The 20,927-nt window shown below is 36.4% G+C and overlaps 1 protein-coding gene across 1 annotated transcript in view; it reads right to left on the minus strand.

Annotated features, from left to right (window-relative positions):
• Positions 1–2,931: 2,931 nt before the first annotated feature.
• The window catches only part of APOB (apolipoprotein B), a 35,476-nt gene continuing 17,480 nt past the window's right edge, over positions 2,932–20,927 (minus strand). The window contains exons 22-29 of the mRNA NM_001044633.2: positions 19,689–19,864; positions 19,357–19,544; positions 18,954–19,099; positions 17,485–17,861; positions 8,966–16,546; positions 8,027–8,141; positions 6,894–7,077; positions 2,932–5,793 (exon numbers count right to left, since the gene is read on the minus strand). Coding sequence (NP_001038098.2) covers positions 3,973–5,793; positions 6,894–7,077; positions 8,027–8,141; positions 8,966–16,546; positions 17,485–17,861; positions 18,954–19,099; positions 19,357–19,544; positions 19,689–19,864 — 10,588 coding nt within the window. The 3' untranslated portion in view covers positions 2,932–3,972. The remainder of the gene's footprint in view (positions 5,794–6,893; positions 7,078–8,026; positions 8,142–8,965; positions 16,547–17,484; positions 17,862–18,953; positions 19,100–19,356; positions 19,545–19,688; positions 19,865–20,927) is intronic.

A 20,927-nucleotide genomic window follows, 5' to 3' on the forward strand; every position in this document is an offset into this window, starting at 1 on the left:
TGCACAAACCAGAGATAGTGGATGGACAGACAAGAACCTGCTCACCTTGACTTTGCTAATTCCTGTTACTGAAATATGCCTTAATCATACCAGTTAACAGCATTCAAATCTTCTGACACTCCACCAACAGAATCATGGAATGATAGACACAAAGGTTTTATCAGAAACCTGCTGCTATCCATAGTTATGTTGATAGATGCTGGCAAAACAGTAGTAGGCTAGTGATAGACAGTATTCAGCTTGGTGGTTGTACCTCAGTTTAGTGTATCAGAGCCTATGCAATCAGAATGACAATGCTTTTATGGAACAACTTCTATATTTTTGTATAATGATGCATTAGAATTATGACAAAGCCAATTTCTTATATATTACTTAACAAAGGGTAAGTGTGATGTTAAGCTCAGTAACGTAAAGCCATACCACTTTAGTCACAAAAAATGAATGATGAAGTAACTCAGGCTAGAAGGGTCATTGCAGTATCTCTACTGCACCTTCCCACTCCAAGGATGGCCAACCTTGAACACACGCTGGGTTGTTCAGGGCTTTGCCTGGTCAGGCCTTGTAATCTTCCAACATCTGCCTTTGTTCTGCTAGGCCTCAGTTTTCCTCAGTGCCTTGGATGGATAATGAAAAGAGGGAGAGGGTGATGCAAATAAGGATATTCCATGTTTAAGGCATGAGAACAGAACCCAGGATTCTTGGCCATGGCAGACTTTATATGTGATATTAGGTAAAACTGGATAACAGTACATACAGAGACTGGTTAATGCTGTGCAGGCAATCTGTCTTGAATTTGTTAGTGCTTAATTTTCCCGACTGCATGCTTTTTCAGATATATTTTGTGTAGATTTTTATAGAGAATAATATAACTTTTTGTCCTGCATGATCCCAAAGTGCTTCTCAAGTTATACTCATAACTATAGCCTACTTCTGCGGAGGCCAATAGACATTTTGCCATTGATTTGGGCCAGGATTTGGCTCTGCTGAAACAGAATGCAAGCAGTTCTCTATGTCCTTATGGTCTTTAATAAATTCTGGTTTCCGACCTGAGCAATAAATCTGCCAGCAGAAGAGGACTACAAAATTTGGTGTCACTGAGCAACTAAATATTTCAATTTAAACCTTGTTTAAGGTATTGATAGGCCATAATGACAGTTGCTCTGCAAATATCTTTATCATAGAATAGAGCTGGAGCTGGATAACGCACAGTAGGGTAAGCGTGGATGTGGTATGTGTGTAGAATCTATGTATACATAGCAAATGCTTACATGTATTTTTAAATCACTTAATAAAAGATGAACTCCAGTTAGTTGCATAATCTAAAATTCTGGAACATTTTTGCTGTCCTACATCTGCAAAAGTTTTTCATTTAGGAACACACACGTTTCTTGTCAATGCTATTTCTACAATCACTTAGTTAGAGCAGGGCATATTGTTCTCTGAATTTCTTGTTAAAATGTTTCACTTAATTAAACTTTTACAACCAGTTCTGCTCTATGTCTGATACTTGCTGTAAATTATAAAGAAAAGCCCCTCTGGCATTTATGAGAATTCAAACGATGAGGACTATAGGAAAAAAAGAAACAATGTCAGTGAGCCCCAGATAGTTGTTTGTTCCCTGTTATCTCCCACACGATTCAATTTAATGAAATATATTATTTCTTATTATATAAACCAGGCTGAAAAAGAGGCCAAAATGGAACTAAAAATATTTCAAATTATTATATCACAGAAGTTTCATAAGAGGAGTCAATTGTACCACTATTTGAACACTTGTGGTTTTGTCTATGTTTCTGTAATACTTTATGTGGAAAAAAAAAAAAAAAAAAAAAAAAAAAGGCTGAAATCTGCTAGAAACTGAAAGAAAAAGAAAAAAATGAAGAAAACCAAACAGGAATAGAAATAAAAGTTACATGTGGTTGTACATGCTTGTGGGTCATACCTGTGCATATGTGCAAACGCACACTCCTTTCTAGGTTAAAACACAGCAAGAGTTTCAAATAGGTGCATAAGATAACATCTGTGGTATGCAGATACAAATTCGTACTGCAGCTAACTTCCACCAAGATCTAATTTTTGAGATTGATGTTCTGCTTCCAGGCCCTCCCCAAAACAACTGTGGAATGACTGGAAGATGACTGTCAGATTGATGACAGGATGGAGAGCTCTAATCCAATTGGCGGCAGCATTGCTTTGAGACTTGGAAATCTCCTCTAACCTCTAACCACAGTTCAGTGTGCGAACTATTGTGTTTGCTCTTGGGAAGCTTCACTCTTGCCAAAGAGAACCAGTATTTATGCTATTTGGCATATTTATTATTCAGTTAACCCATTATTTGTAAGTAAACCTTTCTTCAGAATTTATAACCCTCTCAAGAACTATGGATGATGAACAGAAGTAAATTGCCATGAAGACAAAACTTTAAATCTTTCCCCTCCCATAACTTTTACAATTCTTTCTACTGTCCTTTGTTTCACAGTGCTATTTGTCATGATGGAGGGAAATGAGAATCAGGCAGTGTCTGAGAAATCTGGTGTGCTCAAACATTTGTGAAATTCAGGGAAATGAGTTGTGTAATCTGATGTCAGGCTTCAGTTTCCTTGTGAATGAAGGTGAAAAGGCTCTGCAGCCAGTGTCTTTTTTTAGTATGCTACTTCACAGAACACACGAACAGAGTTTTATATCTCTGGTTCCCCTGGGAAGAGTGACATACACAGATTGTAACTCTTCAGGGTGAAAATAGGGTAAACTGGTGCTCCATTTCTTCCTGTATGTAACCCACCATGCCATGAGATGAAACCACACTCTGACAGGTCATGGCTGCAAACAAACGGATGAGATAATCTCTGGTTTCCCATTAATGAAGCAGCAAAAATCATATTACAGAGTAGACTGATGGTATCAAAACAAACATGCATACAAAATTTCTAGTCTTGTTTGTTAAAGAGTTTATTCTCAAAGAGGCAATATTATTTCAGCCTAAGCAAGCCTTTTTCAAGCACTATATATAGTATTCCAACAGGTGAAAAAAAGCCACAACAGGTCCCATTTTCCACTCAAATGCATTCCCATCTTGTGATTGAATTCTTCAGTATTATTTAAATTGGGGATTCATTGAAATGAGGTCAGCCTAGAGGATGGAGGGGAAAACATTTTGACTCCCATTCTATTCAGTGATATCAGTGAAACATTGACAGTCAAATAAACTCATGAAAAGTAGAAGTTAGACAATGTGATGTCAAGCAAGGGATATCTCAGGGAAACAGGTAAGAAAAACGTATTTCTGAATCATAAATTAGCCACTGAGAAAAAAATTCTTGGCATATCTTTTTGAAAACTGATACATGCATAGATTTTTTTTTTTTTTAATAGAACATTGACATTATCTGAAATTTTCCAGGACTCTGGAATTTTCTACTCAGTGATATTCTTTTCTGCCATTTGATACTTTTCCCAAAATTAGTTTTTCTTATTTTTCTTCCTTTTTTTGGTATGTGCTCTTCTCTTCTTTTTCTCCCAAACTTATTTTTGAAGGTATTTCTGTGCTGGGAAATAGACGTGCTTCCAAGTTATTTTTCATCTGGCTTACAAATATGACCTTTATTTTAAAATCCACTTTTTTTTTTATGTATTTCATAGTTTTTGTGAATATTTACAATATGTATTGCACATTACTTGCTTGATCCAACAAACATGGAAAACAATGCAAAGACTTCCATTGACCTTGACAATTGTTGGAGTAAGCCCTATGGCCCAAGTAAAACTAGCTTCAATGAATGACACAAAAATGTAATAAAGAACTCATTTATTGTGTTATTAAGCTTATTAAAATAACCTACTGTAGATTATTTAGTTTTCAGTTATAAATTCAGATTCAAACAGTATCTACTTGAAGTTCCAGTATGTTAATTGCTGTTACGTTTAAATACATTGCGGTACAAACTCATTATTTCTCGTCTTCTGCATGTTCATTCAGGTCTTCATGCGCTTCTGTATGTTTTCCACAATCTGTTGAAAACTCAGCTGCTCAGTGGCAAGTTGTTCATCAATGAATGCTTGCATTTCTTCCCATTTCCTGGTGCCTTGTTCAACGCCTTGCTGAATTAGCGCACGTGTTAGTTCCACTTTATTTCTGAGTGCCTCTCTGCTTTTCTGTGGCATTTGGTTAATGTACTCCCAATCAAACGGCACATCTATTCTAAGCTCTCCTTCACGAACAGCTATATATGGTTTTATGCTGTCAGCTGTTGCTTGCTCAAACCAACGAAGAAGCTCAAAGATGTATTTCATGAATGTAGAGTACTTTTCTACAGTTAGATCAATTAACATTTTGGCCACATTGATTAGCTTTTCTTGAGAATCACTAAGCTGCCCATATATCTCCTGGAGTTTTGCTTTAACTTGCCTGTTATGCTCATTGATTTTCCTTTTAGCAACTGCAGACCAATATCGGATTTTTTCTTGAGCAGCGGATGAGAGCTCCATAACCTTCTGTCTTCCTTTTCCTTCAACATCAGTTATAAGGTCGTAATATTCCTGCCTGTAGTTTTCCACCAGCTCTCTTACTTGGTCTGTGAGGCGTGTAACCAAGTCAGAAAGATCTTTAGCATATTCATTGTACCAAATGACTAGTGTATCCATTAGATTCTTTAGCAATCCTAGTACCTTGTCTTCTACTTCATAGTATTTCACTGACCATCCAAGTGTAGTAGGATCAAAGTATTCCTCCCGCAATGCCTTTATATAGAGGACCAGCTGTTGCAGATTTTCTGAAAGCTTCTGTAATGTCTTCTGGCTAAAATTTTTCATCTGAGAAATGTACTTTTTAACATTTTCTGCCAAGGATCTAAGTTTGTGTGCATAGTCTGAAGCCATTGCGTCCTTGTACAGCTGTTGCATTTGGACTTTGATGTCCTCAAAATTTTTGGACTGCAAGCTTCTAACCATATTTCCTGCCTTCTGAAAAGTTTTTTGCACCACTTGCTTCAGTCGGTTAAGCTTTCCTGCGAAGTCAGCTTCTTGGAGAGTAACAAAGGTCTGCCTGATTTTCTCCTGCAAATGTTTCAGCATTTCCTTAATTTGATCAAGTACATTACGACCTCTGAGGATGGTTTCAGAAGCAGGAACTCTGACTTCCAGTTCATTGATAGCTGCAATCAAGGCATCAAAGTACTCCTGAAGTTTTGAAAGGCATATATCTGCAGTTTTTGCAGCCTTCTCTGTAGTCATAAGGTATAATTCTTCACCTGTATACTTTTCAGACAGTCCAGGGATCTGGAATTTTGTGGTCTTCAGGAATTCAATGACTGAGTCAATTAGGTGTCTTATTTTACTGTGATATTCTTCCATTAGGTCAACTGTAGCATCCAAAAGCCTTGCTTTTATTCTTTGGTAGTCAATCTGTTCAGCTTGCTCTGCTGCTCTTTTATATAGCTGTCTAGCTTTCACCTTCATCTCCTGATATTTCTCAGAGGCTTCATTGGCAGCTGTGCGAAGCTGAACATCCATTTGATCTACTTGTCTTGCAGCAAACATGTAAGCTTTGTCAGCATTATTCTGCAATATATTCTTCATTATGACAGTGGCATCACTTATATCCAGTCCCATATGCTCCTTATAGTACCGATTAACACACTTATAGACTGCACTTGTCATTTTAGGTACTTTTTCTTTCAAACCCAACAGCAAGTCTTTGGCAGCATCCTCTTTCCAGTTCAATTTTATTTGAATGATGTCAGAATTCCTGAAGGATATCTCACTTTTTAGTATGTCAATGTCCTTCTGAGGTGCAGACTGAAAGGATAAAACAAGATAAGCGTAAGGGATTTTGTAAACAAAACAAATCCAATGCCATTTATAATGAACACATTTCAATATTCTCATTCTGCATCCTTTCAATTTTATTATATATTAAGATACAAACACTACACATTTTTGTCTACTGTATGCTTGCTGCCATCTTGACAGGTTAGTTTGGAACAAATTATTATACTAGACTACTCCATGCTTCTTTGTACAGGAGTACTATGGCATAATTTAATCTGTTTTTTGTTTGTTTGTTTGTTTAAATCTGACTTTAAGTAAGATTTTTCCTTCCTTTCTACTAAGTGCCCATGATTTCTCATAAAGTATGTGAATTATTTAAGAAAACGAGCCTTCCAGTAGTTCTTGAAATTATTTAAAGCTAATTCAAACTGCCTTTCATTAATGTGAAAACATAAGAAGATTTAATTTTGCAATCATTTAAATCTATGGTACAATTTAGAATGAAAGCTACTCAGAGAAATTGAGGATCCTCATAAAAGAATCTATTTACATTTAAAAAAATCCAGTTTTCAGTAGTAAGTAGCTAATTATGTGTTAATTATGATTCTTAATTTAGTGTATCATCTTGGAATGTATACTTTTAATATTGTAGTATGTCAATCATATTAGCACCGTTTGTTAGCAAATCTAATAAGGTTTTTACTTTTCCAATGGTGGCATATTAATGGATCCAAAAAGAAGAAATTCTATGGATGGTCTGACGTCTTCCAATCTAGTGATCACAATAAAGACCACTTATAGCCTAATGGATGTATGCCAAACCTGATCAGTGGCTTATAAAAAACCTAGTTCTATAATTTCATCATGTTCAGCAGGTATGTTTTCTTGATCATAGGAGGGGGTAAAATTAATTGTGTGAAGCTGAACCAGTCTCTTCACATAGATGCTACTTTCAGAATTTGCAAGGCCAGTATAGGCAACAAAAATTGTAATTACTGATAATACACTTTGTTTCAACAAAGGATGGTTAATTTATGTCTTAACATCCACACATACAAACTTAAAAATGGATTTTTTATCTGACAGTGCTCAACTTTTTTTCTCTTTTTTGGTCATATCTAGCTTACCAGAGTTCTGTAGTAAAATTTCTCCTTGAGGGTGTCAGTTTCTATTTGAACAAGAAAGCCCAAGATCCCAGCAGAAGGAGAGGATACTGTGGAGGATATCATGTTGTCAGTCATTTGATAACGCACATGAACGTCAGCAAATGTTGGGCTGATGACATCTAGTGATGCAGTGTTCTCCACAGTTCTGTAACAACAATGAATACACAGGTATGAAGGATTACGCAGAGATAGCACAGGCCCTGAGGAAGTACAAAATGCAATATGCCTAAATATAATAACACCTATTGTATTATATTTATCTACATAAACAATAAATTTGTAACAAAAGGAGGGCTTTATTATCCAAGTTTCTTAAGATTTAGAATCATAGAATCATAGAATGGCCTGGGTTGAAAAGGACCACAGTGATCTTTGAGTTTCAACTCCCCTGCTATGTGCAGGGTCACCAACCACTAGACTAGGCGGCCCAGATTTAGTCTAGCACATTCAAAAGTTTATGCTATTTCAATTTTTCCTTTTTTTTTTTTTTTTGATAATATTTTGAGCTGCATTGAGAATCTTCATTAAATCATGAAAGCAAATCAAAATGTGCAGCTACAGCATTACAAGCTTTCTAGGCCTCTAAAAGCTGATTTCAGTTTTTCCACCAATTCAAAGTTTAGGAAGTATTTTCTGTCTGCTTTTTTACTTGCCTTCACAGATTTTGGTCCCTTGGATATATATGCACAACACTTGCAGATAAAAAGAGGCAGTTGGAAGGTCAGCACTGTAATCTGCAGTACTGGTACTTGTGAATAAAAATTACGCTTTAATGGTTTGTGTTTACAGAGGCCTTCAGTGAAAAAATGTGCTGCTGGCCTGATCTAGAACTGCTCTGATTATAAAATGCTGTGTTCATAGCTCAGCAATGATATGAAATAGGGCTGCTCAGAAAAACTATGATGGATGTGCCCAGGGAGAATAGCATTCCAGCTATCTCACGATTGAAAGTGTTACCACCAATAGTGACAGAATAGTTACATAGTTTCTTACTAATTATAGCAAAACAGTCTTGGGCACTGGTCTTAAAAGCAACATGTACATAATTGGCACTTTAATCTATTATAAATTATATTATCAGAATAAATCTTTACCCAAATCCCTGAAGAGCGAGATCTTCAATGTAGTTTGCACTCAAGTCACGATGAGCAAAGCTGCCTACGGTCTTCTTTACAAACTTGCCTTCTTCATATTTGTAGTTTGAAACAACTGTGAAACAGATTTCAGTTGTGTGTGTTACCAGAATTTACCAGCAAACAACACAAAATATATGTCAAGCTGTCCCCTAGAAGGCCAGTTGTGGAGTGTTTTCATAGTATGTAAAATTATGCATTAAAAAAACAAAACAAAACAAAACAAAACAAAAAAAGTGAACATCGATCATGCCCCAGATAACAAGACATAAAAATGCTTGTTCAATCAGAGTATTTAAAAATTCCATTTTACCTTATGTTTATAATGACAGAGGTATAACATTTTGCATTTTTGCAGGCCATAAATAGGGATTCTAATGTCTTGAGAGTTTATAGTTTTATTATGATGTATTTATTATTATTATTATTATTCTAAAATCTAGAACTAAAAGCAGTATGGGACATCTGAGCTTTCTGAGTTGGAGTAATTTTCAAAATCAAACACAGTTCATAAAGAATGGGGTAAATATTTATTTGTTTGAACTGAATCATATAAAATGTCAGCCAACTTTCTCCCCTTTTCATCTATTATTATAAGTAATTGAGGAATGTCATGATGCCTGCAATTTAAAGTAAGAAGCAGCTATCCAATAGAGATCTTTTCCATTTTCTTTTTTTTTTTTTTTTTTATGTATGTATAGCAGAGCATGCTATTAGTTATCCATGCATTTTGTCCCCAGTCTTCAAGGTATCTGTCTAATGCTGATGGGGTTAAAGCAGCGAATATAATTTTTAAACAGATAGCAACGCATTAATAAGAAATGTCCCAGAAAAGAAATGTGAAAAACAGTGTGCAGTATTTCTTCCATAATTGTGGCATACTGAATTTTAATGTCTTACCATTCAAGTCATATTCCAGGAATTGTAACGTTGAGCTGCAGGTAGAGTCGATGGACACTTCAAAGGATTCCTTTTTATTCGTTAAATCTGTTCTCCAGGTAACGTTATACAGAGGAGAGGCAACTTTCAAAGATCCAGTCAAGGCACCAAATGATGGAATGTAAATTCCAGCAGGCAAGGACACTTTGAGAGGGGGGATCTCAATTTTCTGTTCAGGAATTGTAATGGTAGGCAGATCAAAATCTGCAATCTTATTAGCTACTTCATCCAGATCCACATGGAAGCTGCCAAGAGAAATACTCTTTGGAAGAGTGAATTGAGACACAGTTATTTGGTATTCAGGTACTGTCACCTCAAAATATGGTATTTTGTATTCTTCTAATGTAATATAATTGGCTCCTACATCCACTCTGGGGAATCTTAGTTTTGGCAGTGTGGGTAAATTTACATCAAATGGCATTATGTTTAGTGTCTGTGGAATTTTTATGTTGCGCAAGTCAATGGTGTACGCTGGGACCTGGAGAGTAGAAAATGGAACTCTGAACTCTGGAGTGCTGAGAACAGGACTTGGAGCCTTTAGGTGTAACTCTGGAATGCTGAATGTGAAGCCATCACTCAACCTAATCACAGGCATAGGGAAAAAGTAACCATCATCACTCTTCCTGTATATGAAGGATGCTGAAGCATTTAAGTAGTGCTTTCTGTCAGCAACAGTAGTGACATCCAACTTCAAGATATCCCACAAGCTCTTCTTAGAAATAGCACAATTAATTCTTTTCAGGAAGTCCATGTACCCTTCCAAAGATCCAGAAATATCAAACTTTGCATTTGATTTTTCATTTGATAATTGCATGTCATGTCTCAGAGATAATGACTGAATTTGGCCTTCACCCTTCCAGCCAACTTTCTGGTCTGTAGGACTGACTTTCATTAAGACAACTTGATTAACTGATGCTGTGTCCAGGAAGGAATTTGGCTGAGTGACCTGAATCTGAAGATCTGCTGACACTGTCCAAGGAGCCAGCTCGAAGGTTGCTTTGCATTTCTGAGATCCTGTTGTTGTGAAGAGAGGTGTGTATCGTGCAAAGTTTTTCCCATTGTGCTCCCAGACTGCATAAACACGACTGGTAGATGCTTCAACTGCAAGTATTTCTTTCATTTCACTGTTCCAGAGTCCATCTACTTTGGAGTTGGCCTCAAGCTTGAGAGATGACCGAACTCCATTAGCATGCAGATAGGTGTTTGCTTCATGGTCTAGAGCTCCAGAAAATGAATTTCCAGTGTAAATTGCTCCATCGATATTCCCCTTTGTTGATGTTTCTACTGACAGGTAAGATGTAAGAGTCTCTAAAGCAAGTTTGTGAGCAACTCCTCCCTTAGCACTGATGCCATGCTTAGGAGTAGTAAAGTCATATGTTACTTTTAGCCCTGAAGAAATAGTGGGTTTAGATTTAGTATTTCCAGAAAGCTCTTGGCTGAAATTCATTTTAAAAACTGGTGTGTTGATTTTTGCATTTGTCATCATTGAAGCTTCCAGGTTCTTCTTTGTGAGACTAATACTGTTGTCATGACTTCCTCCTAGAAATTTGTTATTATTCAGAGACAGTGCTGTGGCCAGCTTCAGTCCTCTTTTTCTTGTCAAACTGGTTGAGCCATCCAGCTTAAATTGCAGTGCATCAATGACAGATGAAGATGAGATACTAAGGTGCCCAGCAATATCTGACTGATTAAACAGCCCAGCATTTGCAGTCAAAGTGATCACGCTGGATTTGAATGAGAAGTCATAAGTAATGTTTCCCATGGCAGGAATTAAGATCTGGTTTGACGGGCTGTTGATTCTAAATCTAGGAAGCTTTAGAGTGCGTAGGTCCTGTGGAACATGAAGAACTGGAAGTTCCAGAGAAGGTAATACCAGTGTGTAAGATGGTACTGAAAAGCCAATAAATGGAACTGTGAATCCTGTTGTGCTTATTTCTTTTGGGAGCACGTAACCAAAGGCTGGCATCTCAGCAGTAAAAGGAGAAACCTCAATATTCACAATTGGAATAGTGTATCCTGGAATCCTGAAGGTCCGTGGCAGTTTGTTCAGTGATGTCTGTATTTTGTATTTGTCAAATTTTGTTTTGGCTTCATTATATGACTTTGTGAGGAAATCTAAAGCTGTGTTTCTTCCTCTCTCAAAATATTTGTTGAAGAAAATTATGTATTTGTTAAGAGCTTCATGCACTGTGGCTAAAGGAAGTGGGATTACATGCATATCTTTGTTTTTCTCATACTGAGCATTCAAATTTAAATCAAAAGATTGTCTTGTAGTCTTCAATAAATTCTTCAGGCCTGCCTGTTCCCACAGTGAATAATCTTTTAGCTGAGGTGTCTGGATTCCAGTATAGGGAATGTGAAGCTGAGGAATCGTTAGAGGAATATTTAGGAAGTCTAAATTAGCGTCTCCACTCATTTCGACATGAGCTTCAATTCTGTCATCATTATTGCCAGCAGACATATTATGGGAATACCTGTACTGATTGAACCTGCCAGTAGCTTGCCAGCTGACCTGCTGAACAGAAGAACTGAGTGAAAGACCATAATTATTCAGAAAGTCAATCTTGCCAGTCAGTTTCATCGGGAAGCTGATTTTCACATTTCCATCATTGTTGGTTAATAGGCGAATTTCAAAAGGCTGTACCAAGAAGAAAAAGTCATTGTTTACAGTTCCGGTAATCCGTCCATTGAGACGAGCATTGTGAGAGCCTGTTAATTCTACTTTCATTCCTCCAAGCTGTCCAGTGCCTTTTACATTAAGAATGCTACGTCCCACACGCTGTGACTCAATTTCAGACTGAACCTGAAGCGTTGCATAACTTAGGAAACCGCATTCATATCTCATAGATTGGCTGACTTTCAAGTACCTATCATTTATTCTGTAATCAGCAAAAAATATAAGAATAGGGCCATCAACTCTGAAGGTGGCATGTGAATTGTGAGTGCCTTCATCGGAGAAGTTAGGAGAAGTCCACTTCCAGTTTCCTTTGCCATTGGAGGTAAATGATATGCGTCCTGCCTCTACCTCTGTTGTCATATTATTGACCAGATCAGCCTGGCTGGAAAAGTCAGCTTCTGGAATATTCAGTCTGTGAGAATATGCTGTTCCACTCTGCATCTGAATTTTTCTTTGCAGGTTGACCATTAAATTATTCTGAAGTTCTATTGAATTTTTTATTGCAGAGAATTTTGCTCTAGTTTCAGCTTCACCAGACACAGAAGTCCCTAAAAATACCACTTCATTGGTATGGTCAATTTTAAGGAACTTGTGGCTGACCTTCATGGAATTTTTAAGCTTCAGCTGTTTCATTTCAGGAGCCAAGATATGTGAATCTGCAATAACACTGAAAACTAAGAAATCTAATTTGGACGTTGCTTGAGCTGAAAGAGAGGTCACAAATTCTGGACTGTTCGCAGATGCTGTAGTATTATGAACTTCAGCTTGAGTAGACAGTGTAAAGAATGGAGAGGCAACTCTAAAAGCACCAGACAATTTGCCAAATGTAGGAGCAGTCACTGTATGTGGGATACGTGGAAGCTGGAACTCTGGTATCTTCAAGTCAGGAATCTGGAACTCATTTAGATTTAGTTTTGGAATCAATAATTCTGGGATTTCCAACTGAGGCATTTGCAATTCTGGAAAAGAAATCTCAGAAAAAGGCATATCTCTCATCTTCAGATCTTTAAAATATAAATCAATTGCTGGCAGCTGAAATTCACCAGAGATGAGTTGGTCTATCATTCTCACAATCTGAAATTTAATCTCATTTAGGTCAATTGTGTAAGAAGGAACTTTAAAGCTATTCAGAACGGTAAATTCTGGGGTAGTAAATTTTGCTGGGATTTTCATGTCCTTTAGTCTCCTAATATTTATTTCATAGGAGGGGATTTTCAGATCAGTCAGTGGAACAATGAAGTCCGGTGTTCGGAAAGTTGCTTCCCGAAGACTTCGAAGACTGAATTCAAAGGCAGGTATAGTGACTATAACTGTTCTTATTTCAGGGACTTTAAATCCTGTTTCAATGAACTGGTTTAAATTTTCAGCCCAATTTTTTAGGTCATACTTCTCAGCCAAAGTAACGATTTTTTTAAAAGCTATGTTCCACTGTTCAGAAATGTATATGACAACAGAATTGTAGAACTGGCTTATCTTTTGAAGATACCATTCAAATTCCTTGGAGATATCCATGTCAGAAATTCTCTCTCGCAGATCTTCCAGATGCTCATTTACTTTGGCTTTCAGATTAGTAAATGTTGTTGAGTCGATGAGCTCCTTGAGCCAGTTAATTATAGCAACAAGCTTGGTGTCCCTTAGTTGTTCTACGTATTTTGAAACTACAGCATTAAAATCTCTCATATACTGTTTCAACGCTTCTGCTTTCTGTGGCAGTTCTAGATTTCTGAGTTCCTCATTTATTTTCTGTATAATTTCTTGGATTTTGTTATTTGTGTCATCAACAAACTGGTTATAGTCAAAAGATTTGAGTTTCTTTATAATCATGTCAAGGAATTTGTTGAGTTTCTTTATCATCATTTCATAATCAAAGGTTTGCACTTTCTTCACAGCATCATCAATTAAAGACACAATTTTGTCAAAGCATGTCTTCAAGTCAATTTTTCTTAGGTAGGTCGTCATTTTCCGTACCGTTTCTCGTATTCTGTACTGGTTAAGTAGTTCTATCATTCTGTCCAATAAAAAATACACATGCTTATCAATTTCATATTTTACAATCAGTTTATGCATATGACCTCGGAAAGCACTGATCTTCTCAGACACTTCGTACTCCTCCATCCAACTCAGAATAAAGTCTTTGATTTGTTCAAGAACTTCTTTCATTTTTTTAATTGGTAATGAACGCTTTAATTTTTCTAATAGTTGTTTAACATCAGTTATTTTAATCTTCCTTTTCAAATTTTCTGCAAAGCTTCTGATATCAATGTTCTGAATCTGAATCTTGAGCTGTTCTAGGTTCTCCTTTATTCTACCTGTGATCCTATACTCATCATCTATATTTTTAATCCAAGTCATAGTGCTGCTTCCAATGTTGCTGGGGTAATATTGATTTAAAAAAAATTGTAACTTCTGAATAGTGTCAACTACAGTCACTCTTATCTTATATTTTTCATCTAGAGCTGTCATTTTTTCAACTATTTTGTCAAGAAGTTGTGCAATAAGTGCATTAATGTCAAACTGATCGTAATTCTCTTTGATGTACTGCTCTATTTGCACCAGATACACTTGAAGCTGGAGCAGTATTTCTTGAAGATTATCCAGGGCTTTTTCCAGAATAATTTCGAGATCATCAGATGTTATTCTATAGTCCTTCGTGAAAGCAATCAAATTAGTTTTTATGGTGCTAGCTCTGCCTTTCAGATCTAATTTGTCCATGTAATCATTAAGGTGCTGTGGGAATTCATCTAAAGTTGCCTTGTATTTTTTCATATATTGATCTATGTCAATGTTTTTCAGGTAATTCTGTACAGCCTGCAGTGTGGATAGAATGGCACCTCTGATTTGTTCAAAGTAGACTGGAAAGTGTTCCAAGAATGGTAGGTTAATAACATGCATATCTTTATTTTTGTCATACTTCACAGAGCCAGAGATGCTGAATTCTTGAGGCTCTGACACGCTGTCCCTGAGGCCTAATACATCAATTACATTAACTTCTTCAGATGTGAATGGTAGTCTGATTGCTGTATCCACCACAGAGAGATCTGCTAAAGCTCTTCCACTAAGTTCCACACCAATCTTTTCTGCATCATTGTAAGCATTGATATCTTGTGAATATATGTTATTGTTTAGCTGACTTTTCAATTTCCAAGCACTCGACTGCTCTGATGGAGTAAAAAGCATATGAAATTTGTTATCAAGCTGTGTAGAGTATCTTCTCATAGACTTGAAGCTATGACTGGTAGATCCTCTGTAATCATGGGAGAAAGTGAAAGCAAGAGGTTCTGCTTTGAACAGGATTTTGCTGTAAAGGTCTCCTGTATGTTCACCCAGAGCAATCAGCTTCCCGTTACCGTTGGTGTGAACATCAGCCGTGATAGTGAATGGGGCCATAGTGGAACGCAGAGCATTGCTGAAACGGAGAGATTTGGAATCACAATTTGTGTTCATAGTAATGGAGGAAGCCAGTCCTGCCACATTCAGATTAACTCTGTGACTCACTGCTGCACCTTGGACATTTGCAACTGTGTCTGTTTTAAAGTTTGCAGTTAGATCAGCATATGTAATGGCGTAGGTATGTCTTACTTCATCTGTTCCATAGGCTGCTCTCACATTGCCACCCAAGTTCAGCTTCAGAGGCTCAAGGAGCAGTTCTGCTTTGTTGGAAACTTCAGTTTTGGTGTATTTAATATTATTGTTCAGCTTAGCTGTAAGTGATCTGGGCTGCAGCTGAAGGTCAAAAACATGCTTGTGGAACTTGTCAAAGCTGAAGCTGTTGTCTAACTTTGAAACAAATGTTAGGGATAAGCCAGGAATATTCAAGTCATTTGTGTACTCCAGCTTAATCTCTTTTAATGACCCTTGCAAATTATTTGAAAACTTGAGTCCTTCTTTATTAATTCTGAAGTTTAAGACATGTTTATTGTCCATACCCAGAATTGTACTCTGATATTCGCTTCCCAGCGTTATTTCCGTTAAGCTCACTCTTCCACCTACATTGAATTTTGCATTGTTTTTTCCATAGCGCCCAGATGATGACAGTGACACAGAGCCTCCAGAGGTATCAAGTTTAGCATTCATTTCACTCTGCATTGTCAGTGGACTAAACTGTACATTTGTAGTTGCACTGCTGGCTAGACCATACTGATTAACGTTGAGTGATGACTTATGTGCAGCTCGATTCCTTTGATCAGTCAGAGAGAAATCAGTGTTGAAAACAAGATCCTGGGAATTGAGAGAACCTGTGAACAAGGCATAACATTGGGTTTGCTTGTAAGTGGCTTGGTACTCAGAACGAAGTGCTGCCATCTTCTTTGACAAAAGGAATTCAAGTTTATTGACAGCTGCGAGATGTAGATACCTTCCATTTGTTTCAGATGTTATTTTCAGCTGGCTATTTTCATACTTCAGTGAAGCTGTGTTCTTTAATAGTCCATTTTGTACATCAGAAGCTGAAGTAATGGAAAATACACCATCAGTGTATCTACCGGATAGATGATTGGTAGCTTGAAGGTAAGAAGAATCCAACCTCAGATTTGACTTCCCTTCTAAAACTCGTCTCTTTTCGTTGTATGAGCTTGACATAGTGTAAACACTTCTTGCAAACACAGAAGCCACTTCCAGTTGCCCTTCTATCCTGACATTATTAATATTCATGTTATTTGTCTTTTCAGAAACAACATCACTGGAAAATGAAAGCTGAGGACCCAGAGCACTGGATGCCATTAGAAATATGGTACAGTTTGAAACTGATGTAGGTTCATAACTCTTTGTCCTAGACATTTTAAAATCTGAAGTTAAGAGTCTGTGCTTCAGATGATTTTCATATGCACAAGTGAATCCATTTCTACTAGAAGATGCCTCTCCAGAACCTGAAATAGGAAAAAGGAGACAAAAGATAACAATGTAATGTATCCCATTTTACTTTAAGATGCCATTTTCTCCAGTGTCACCAAGCTTTCATGTGACTGCTTAAACTATGGTTAATGTTATAATAATCCTCTTTAAAGGCAAAAATGTTGGTATAAATTTTTTCTAAAAAATTTCTTTCTATTTTGATATTCAGGGCTAAAAATTCAAACTATAAATAAATTCAATCTCTACATTACTCTATTAAATAGAATCACAAGATGATGCAAAGTTATGTTATTTAAAATTAATAAAATGGGTTTGTGGGAATAGCTGAAACTAGAGCATGGCTGGCATTTACCTTTTATTTAATGTTACCTTTATTATACTTCCTATGTGGTGAAGAATTTAGAAGAGACTAAAGTTAGCCAGTCCTTTTGCATTTTGAGAACAAAAATTGCAGCTTGAGAAGAAATACCTTAAAAAAAACCCCTATTTTGTCTCATCTGGATCTGGACTAACTGCTATGCGTTAATGTCAGTATGTGGACTTATACAAATGATAAAAAATATATTTATATACATATCTGTACACAGAGAGAAGAAACTGGAGGCATAGCTACACACCTGCCTGATTTTGAAAACACTCGACTAGTCAGATATACAAATATTTATCTGATCAAGCCTTCAGTTGTGAAGAACCATACTTCAGTATAAAATATACTGAAAAATATACACCTTATGATGGATTATTATTAATCCATTATTAATGGATTATTTGACTTCATCCTTAGTTCCTAAATAACAAATTTACATAACATCTTTAAAAACAAAGAGATTACAGAATCTCTTTCTTTAAATAAGCAATGTGAATATGAAGATACATGATACATTAAAAAAAAAAAAAGTACATATCATCAAAATAGTTTAGCTAGTATTACAGAATCAGTACATATTCTTACCTTTCATGTTGTAGGATAGTAGCTCAAAAACAGAATCAGCATTCACAGCATAAGTAGTTCCAATTCTGGCTGTTTTCTCTGTGCTGCTATTTGTCAAAGTGTATGCTGCTGTCCAGTTGTAATAGTTGCTGTGCACACTGGCGGAGGCCTCTAAAGCACCAAATAAAGGCACAAGAAGAGGATAGGATTCTGGAACAGTAAATGTTGGCATTCTGTATTCCTGTGATGGTATGTTTATTCCCATAGACTCTATTACTAGACGAGGTGTTTTAACAGTCTGTGGCACTCTTATGTCATGGGACGATCTTCCACCAAATGGTAATGGAATATTAATTAGAAAACTGTTCTTATTGAAGCTATATTTGATCCGGCCTTCACTAGAAAATAAAAGTGATTTTGTTAAAAATTATGCAACTCCATGACATGTACACAGAAATGATTTCTACTAGAAATATAGAACCAGAATACTAGGCTTACTTAAATGGTTGTATCCTTACTTTAGGTTTAGAGAGAAGTGTAACAACTATCTATCAGCATTTTTAAAGCACTCATCTATCAGAACCTCTTCAAAGCATTTTTGATAATGGTGAATTCTGCCAGTGTTTTTCCCTTTATTTTATCAGAGAGATAAAATAAAACTGAGAGATCAAGTAGTCCAGAATCACACTATTTCCATAAGACCTAGCATTAGAATTCAAGCATTCCTGGGTCTTTGTTCAGAGATTAACTAACCTAAGCTCACAGGTAGAGAGTGTCATCCAAGGGGTCAAATATGCAATTGTTATCAATCTTGCATTTGATTTTCTACTCTTACAATCCAAATCTTAATCTACCTTATGCACATTCATGAAAAGATGCATTAGCATGAAAACGATCCTCAAAATGAAGGAATTTGAACAGAAATTGCTGACATTCAGGACATTTCTATTGTGCACTGCTGATGAGAATTTAGGAGAAAAAATATTTTCCTTCTTAGTACTTAGCTTATGAACACAATGAAACCAATAGAGACATAATATTTCATATTACCACTGTGAAAGTACATGGAAAAACAATACAAAGAGAGATAACATGAAGTGCACCTCCCCATCTGTTTTTATAATGCAATCTTACACTTTACGCTCATTTTTTTCCATCAATATTTTCCTTGTTCATGAGCAAGCTATACAACTATGTTTCAGTTTATCACAGCAGTAGTTGTGGGTGCACCAGTTTAGATATTACCAAGCAAAACTGCTATTTGAATCCTTATGCATAGGAAGAGAAGCAATGTGATATGAATGCTAATTGGAAAGAACAATATATGCTAGAAACTGCAATGAAATCAACTGTATGTGAGCATTTTTATGTCTAGATCACACTGGCTAGTTTATGGTTTAATTTTGTAGAGACAGAAGAAGTATTCTATTTATCTGCCTCTCAGTCTCTCTTTTTGTTGTTCAGGTGCTTATCAGAATTTCTCTAGCTACCTTTTCAGGAAAAGTTCTTCAGGAATGGTGATAACAGGCAGTTTAATCTTCTGAATGTTCAGTTCCTGCAGTCCACTTAGTTTGGCTTGTAGAGTCTGGGCATAGGGGACATCTTTTGATGCCTTTTGTAGCCAGGTGTTGGTTGCCTGTTGGTTCAAAGTACAAGTTTTAGGATTTCCTAACCTTTTACAAGTTATATAAATTATTTGAAAGCCAACGTAACTATTCATATGGCACTAGGCATTTGATAAATTGGTTGGTTTGACCAAAGTTGAAAAACTAAATCTTATTCAAATTGATGAATGCTTTTACAAGTTGTCCCAGTTTTGGTTTCCTTGGGAAGACAAAAGTTAGTCAGGACTACATGCTGATGCTGTAATTGTAATTGTAGATTGAAACATACCACAATAAATTGTGATACAATATGTCGCATTGTCATATCTGTAAGAGCGACTTTCCGATCCAGAAGTTCGTTGGCATACTTCTCTAAAGTCTTTGAGTAGTCTGAAAAGTCAACTTGGAAGGCAGAAGACATTCTTCCCACAGCAGCAGTGGCACCTGAATTCCACTCTAGCTCAGCTTTTTCAGAATCTGAAAATAATGGATTAAAAAAAAAAAAAAAAAAAAGAGTAAAATCAGTAATATTTATGTTCTATTTAGGGATACAATATAAACAAAGGTAACAAGATGTTTACATTTACAGCTTGTACACATGAATTATTTTTTTGCCCATACCATATCTGAGAAGAACTCTTTTTGAAACTGTGTTCCCATGGGTTCCTACAGATGAGCTCATCTGAAGGTACCCTTTGGTGGGTGAATAATTAACCAGTGCTTCAGTTTTAAGTTCAGTTTGCAGACGAGGAATAGAAACGGTGCCTCTCAGCATTGCTTCTTCTATTCCAGCATATCTGTGAAAGCGAAATGTAAAGGTGAATATAAAACATTTCATTCTACTCGGTTTCTTATGTTTCAGAAGCAATTTCAGCATTTAAAAAGAGTGTAAAAATCAGAATAGGTGTTATAGACACAGAACTAGTTAAACTTGTAAAGTTATTTCTGAGTCAGTGACTATCTTCAGCTCCCATTGGTTACTTTGGGAATTTAAGGAAAATTATTAAAATACGACTGTGTGGATACACACAATATTAATTCCTTAATATGTTCCGTATAATTCTATAATACTGAAACTGATGGAAATATCTACCTGTCTGGTAATGTTCTATCTGAACCAAATTCTGAACTCCTTACTCAAGCTGGATTCTCTGCTAAGGATACTGAGTGTGACCTTGAATCAGATAGAAACAAAACAGTTGACAAAATATATTATGCCACTGGGCTTCATTTTCCTTCACTCACATTTATTTTATATCTTGTAACTTTGTTGACTTGAGCAGAATTCTAATATTATGGTAGTGCAAATGAAAGGGAATTGAGGTCCCTGACATCTGTCCAAAACTCCCACTGATATCAGAGGCAATTCTGCATGAACAGCAAAGACAAAGACTCCCTGGGGCACCATCAAGATCACAGAATTCCATGGAAGATTGAGGTTTATTAAAGAATGTGATCAGCTCAATTCACCATGGACTTGTGAGGCAGACAATTTTAGAAACCCTGGCAGGCTGAACATTTTTGTTAGCTCCCCTGTAGATGTTCCCGGAAATATTCTCATCGTGAAGCGTGGGAATTTTTACAGGAAGCTCTCAGCTATTTTTGGTTTTGTTGCTTACTGAGTGCTGTTAGAGCCCTTCACGGGGAGATGCAATAACTCTGTTAGAGCTGAATATACCTAGTAAAAGCTAATACCTCTCTGTACAAACCTTGCCTTGCTTATATCCTTGGACCATCACACCTGCAATAACTCTAGTAAAATGTCATCCTTGTAGTTATGTTTGCAAATGTGGAAGAACCACCACTCAAAACTTGCAATATGAATTACACACATACATGTAGTAGAAAGGATCAGTTGGT

This window comes from Gallus gallus, chromosome 3 (assembly GCF_016699485.2).
Source record: "Gallus gallus isolate bGalGal1 chromosome 3, bGalGal1.mat.broiler.GRCg7b, whole genome shotgun sequence".
NCBI lineage: Eukaryota > Metazoa > Chordata > Aves > Galliformes > Phasianidae > Gallus > Gallus gallus.